Source organism: Alligator sinensis, unplaced genomic scaffold, assembly GCF_000455745.1.
Source record: "Alligator sinensis unplaced genomic scaffold, ASM45574v1 scaffold387_3, whole genome shotgun sequence".
Lineage (NCBI taxonomy): Eukaryota > Metazoa > Chordata > Crocodylia > Alligatoridae > Alligator > Alligator sinensis.
Window position 1 is genome coordinate 401,073 of NW_005843027.1, and position 4,583 is coordinate 405,655.

At 47.0% G+C, this 4,583-nt stretch overlaps 1 protein-coding gene across 1 annotated transcript in view; it reads left to right on the forward strand.

Moving 5' to 3' along the window:
* NUP62CL (nucleoporin 62 C-terminal like) overlaps positions 1–4,583 on the forward strand; it is a gene marked incomplete at its 5' end in the record, with an annotated part of 23,838 nt that overhangs the window by 3,776 nt on the left and 15,479 nt on the right. The window contains 2 exons of the mRNA XM_006036838.3: positions 1,812–1,922; positions 2,404–2,544. Coding sequence (XP_006036900.2) covers positions 1,812–1,922; positions 2,404–2,544 — 252 coding nt within the window. The remainder of the gene's footprint in view (positions 1–1,811; positions 1,923–2,403; positions 2,545–4,583) is intronic.

Genomic DNA, 4,583 nt, shown 5'->3' on the forward strand with positions numbered 1-4,583 from the left:
CGGCTCATGTTCAGCTTGGAGTCAATAATGACTCCGAGATCCCTTTCCACCTCTGTGCTTTCAAGAAGGGAACTCCCCAGCCTGTATGTATGCTGTGGATTCCTTCTCGCAAGGTGCAGCACCCTGCATTTGTCTATGTTGAACCCCATCCTGTTCTCATCTGCCCACTTTTGTAGTCTGTCTAAATATAGTTGCAGCCTCTCTCTCCCTTCAAGTGTGTCCACCTCGCCCCACATCTTAGTGGACAAACACATGCATTTGTGTAGTGTACTTAGAGGTGAGTGTATATAATAGCTTTAAATGAAGTCTTACTCTTGTATACTGTGTGGGAGGTGGCTAGGTGTGTATGTGGGGTGAGGAAGCATGTGAGTGTGTGTGTGTGGATATGTGGGGTGTGAGTGTTATGGGATTTGTGGGGGTGTGTGAGGGTCTGCATGTATTGCAGTTCAAGAGGGGGTGTGGGTGCATGTGTATGGTGGGGTGTGCTTGTGGGAATCACCCTACAAACAAACACACTCTCCCTCTCCCTTATAGCATATGCATGCACATGCGTGCGCGTGCACACACACACTGTGCGTGCTTTTCCCACCCTGAATCTCTCTCTCTCTCATATATTGCATGGACATATATATCCCTTCTGCTCCAGGCCCCAGGGTACTGGCGTGGTCCAGCGATGCGATGTAGCTGGGGGCACGTGGTGCTGGAGCAGCTGTCTGCAGGGAAAGCGGCTGCAGGCAGAGGCTTCCGAGTGGGGGGCAGGGGTGAGAGGGGGCTACGGGTAGGGTGGTGTCGGGCTGGCCTTTCTCCTAACTCCTGCCAGCTTCCAGTGGGTCCTGCCCCTGGCATCTGTCATCTTTGACAGCAGCCAGTAGCAGATAAATATTAATTTTCTAAACTTTAGGTGCCACACAGGCTGGATAGAATGGTCTGGCGGGCCACATGCAGCCCATGGGCCGTATTTTGCCCACCCCTGTCTTAACATCTGGATCTGGATCTTGGGGGCTGAAATAATTCTGCCCCTTTTTGAGTGGAAGTAATAGATTTGAAATTTGTTATGTTTCTAAACTCTGTTTTTTTTAGAAAGATAATCTGTAGGTGGGTGAAAGACTTTAAGGGTGCCTGTACACGAGCCCAGAGACTACTGCAATGTGCTATAATTACAGCGTGTCAGAGTAGACTCAATTAATTGAGACTGCTGGAGCGTGGTAATTGCTGCACTCCAGCCAGCCTCCATATGTTGTATATCTGCATCCCTATACTTCAAAATGGCACTAGGGGCACTTTATCTAAAGCTCATTTATCTAATGTTCTTGGAGCCACTCTAATTAAAGCCCCCGCCTCTCCAACTCCTGTAACACATGTAAACACACCCGAAGTTATTAATCCTTCAGCAAACTCTGTGCTAGAGTCTTGAAGGCTTTACGTTGTTTCAGAACCTTGGACAGGGGAAAAAGTTGCAGCAAAAGGTCTGATTCTGAAATATTAGTGGAAAATTACACTGGCTTTTTGGGGAGCTAAGGGGAAGAAATCTATTCCCTTGGGTAGTGGGGAGTGGGTTTCAGGTGGAGTCTTTTATAGTAAATCCTACTTTTTCATAGCCTGAAGGTCCTTGTTGGATCTAGTTAGTCTGCTGACAGTGCAGGATCTAGTTTCATTAAAAAGAACACAGTGTTAACCTGATGAGAGTGGTTTTCAGTTATGCTAATTGACTGTTGTTTAATCTTTTCCTGCAGCTATAGGTATGTCAGTGTCTCTTCTTGAACCACATGTTTGTTCTTCTTTCATTGTATTTACAATATTTCTTAATCCAGGTTTAAATTTTGGAATGCCAACATCAACACCAGCCACTTCTGCACCCACAGGAGCACTGGTTCCTACTACTAGCCAGGGACCCACTCTATCTTTTGGAGCCAAACCTGGAGGTAAGAAGTGATAAATTTATGGTACCTGAAAGGTGGTTCATAGTGATGGGGCCTTAATATTCTCTTTGAAGTAATTCTCATTCTTGAAATAGCCTGAGGAAGATAAATTAGAGAAGGGGGAGGGTGAATATATTGTACTTTATTCCTGTGAATTTGTACATATAAACGAAGGCAGTGAAAATTCTCCAAGTCCCTCTTATTTAATTTTCTATACAAAACTGCATTCTACAATTCTTGGGAAATATAAAAGAGAAGGAGGTGAGAAATTGAGGAGCTGCATTTGCTAAGATGGAAAATTGAATTCAAAGAATGGAAAGCTCTTGGGGAAGGCAGGACCCATAGTGGAGGAGCCTTCTGCCTCAACAAAGTAGGGAGTGGTGCAGATGAATAGGGGAAAAATTATCAAAGAATAGATCTATTATCTGTGTTTACTGTGTTTTGGGGTCCCAGAGAAGGATCTGTGGTTATTTTCTATTTCCAGGCTTGACTGCAACATCCACAGCCCCTATTGCCACCACCACTACCACCACGGCTTCCCTCCTTGGTTCATCTGGGCCGACACTGTTTGCTTCCATAGCTAGTTCTTCAGCACCAGCTTCCTCTGCGGCTACAGGCCTTTCACGTAAGTGCCCTAGGCCATATGTAGACAAAACAAGGAGCATGTGTGCATGACACTTTAAAGTGGGTTAAATGCTTTTCCACCACTTTAATGGTGTTGGTGTTTGCACGCGTTGGCGGTGTGTTGCGCAGTAATTCCAGCTGTAGCAGATTTGGCGGCGTAATGCACTTTAAATGACTTCAGGTGCAGCAAACTAAAACTCTGAGGAGGAGTTTTAGTTTGCCCTATAGCGAAGCACCAGGCTCTGTGCCTCTCAGGAGCTCTGCAGGCAGCCTGACAGCAGCCTGGGAAGGCAGGCTCTGCCTTTTTTCCCTGGAGCCTGCCTGTCTGCCTGAGCTGTGCTGGGGCCCAGTGCTTCCCTCTGTGGCTACAGTGCCCCCTGGGACTGCCCGAGCTGGGTGCCTGTGGGTGGGTGCCGCCTGGCAGGGGGCTGCTGCTGCGGGAAGCACTATACCCCCTCCCCCCTGCAGCCCAGGGACCATTCTGCCCACCGGCAGCTCGCCCTCCCCTCCCCGCTGCTGGAGAGGCAGGGAAGGTTGGGTGTGTGGATGACATGGGGGGTTAAAGGGCCCTAAATTGAAGCGGAGTTTTTAAAAACCCACTGCTTCAATTTAGGCCTCCCATTTCACCTACACATGCCCCTAGCATATAGTTCCCATATTATTTTTGCAAGTGCATGATGAGAAAGCAGGCTGGCAGTCTCTGTTTGCAGCATCAGCGTTAGTCACTGAAGAAGGGGAATTGTATGTTATGGTCTACAGTCTTTTTCATCTTTAATACTAGTTGGCTTATCTCTACCTACTCAAGGGCAAAGTCCCTTTTTAATGTTGCATCTGTGTATTATGCACCCCAGATGTAATGTGTGTGAGTGGTGTCTGATTCCTCCCCCCCTCCCCCCCATTTGTTTGTCTGCCCCTGACCTCTTTCCTTTCCTGATATTGTCACCACATTGCCCTTTCCAGTGGCTCATTAGCAGTTGCATAGTTCATAGATGATAACCAACTGACTGCGCTATTGTCTTAGACAATTGTGCTTTAATCTTTGGACCAGGCCTTCATGTTCTTCAAGTTTTCACATAGTGTAAGCGCTCAACTCCTCCAACAGTAGTTGCATATATGCTACTGCAATGTTCTTTCTTGCAAGTAAATACTGAACACTTCTGCTTTTGTAAAGAAATGATCCTAATCTCACCTGACATACCAGTCATTCTCTGAGTTTTCTACCCCATAAAAATACACCAGTCATCCACCTGGAAACAGTTGCAATTATGCTAAATTACTTTAGTAGTGGTGCAGTTAGGATTTTCACCAAAGGAGTGGCATTTGCTGTTAAAGTAGCTTAGTGGGGGGCCAATCTTGGAGATGACTAATTTCTGACATGCTTGCCAGAGTGCCCCTCTGATCCCCCTCCCCTACCCAATCTGCTGCTCTGCTTTCTATTCCCTGTGCTATCTGTTGTGCTTCCTGTCCCCTCCCCTATCTGCCATGTGTAAAACAAGGTGCCCGTGCCACTTGTGGCATGTGTGCTACAAGTTGGCCACCTCTAGAGTAGGTAGTAAATAGAAGCCAGTACTCTGTCTCTAGTCTAGGGGCGGGTAGTTATTTTGGGTGGAGGGCCGCTTAATGAGTTTTGGCAAGCTGTCAAGGGCTGCATGGGTAGCCCTGCCCCTTGACAGGTGCTCTGCCCCCTAGTTACCATCTTGGGACTGGAAGTCCCACCCACTAACCCCAGCCTTTGCCACCAGAAGCCCCCTCCCTTTGCCCCCGGAAGTACTCCTTTCAGCAAGGGGTGTGGCCATCTTGGAACCAGAAAAAATACAAAATTAGATTCTAAAAAGCGAACATCTAAAACATTCATTAATTTGATTTTAAAAAATATTTTTGTCCTGGTTTACCTGTGTTTGTGTAGTGTATATAAAACTGAGTGTATATAATAGCATAAAATGAAGTCTTACTCTTGTATACTGTGAGTGGTGGGGGTATTGAGGGGGTGGGTATAGGTGTGGCGGGGGTTGTGGGGTGAGGGAGTGTGTGTGTGTGTGT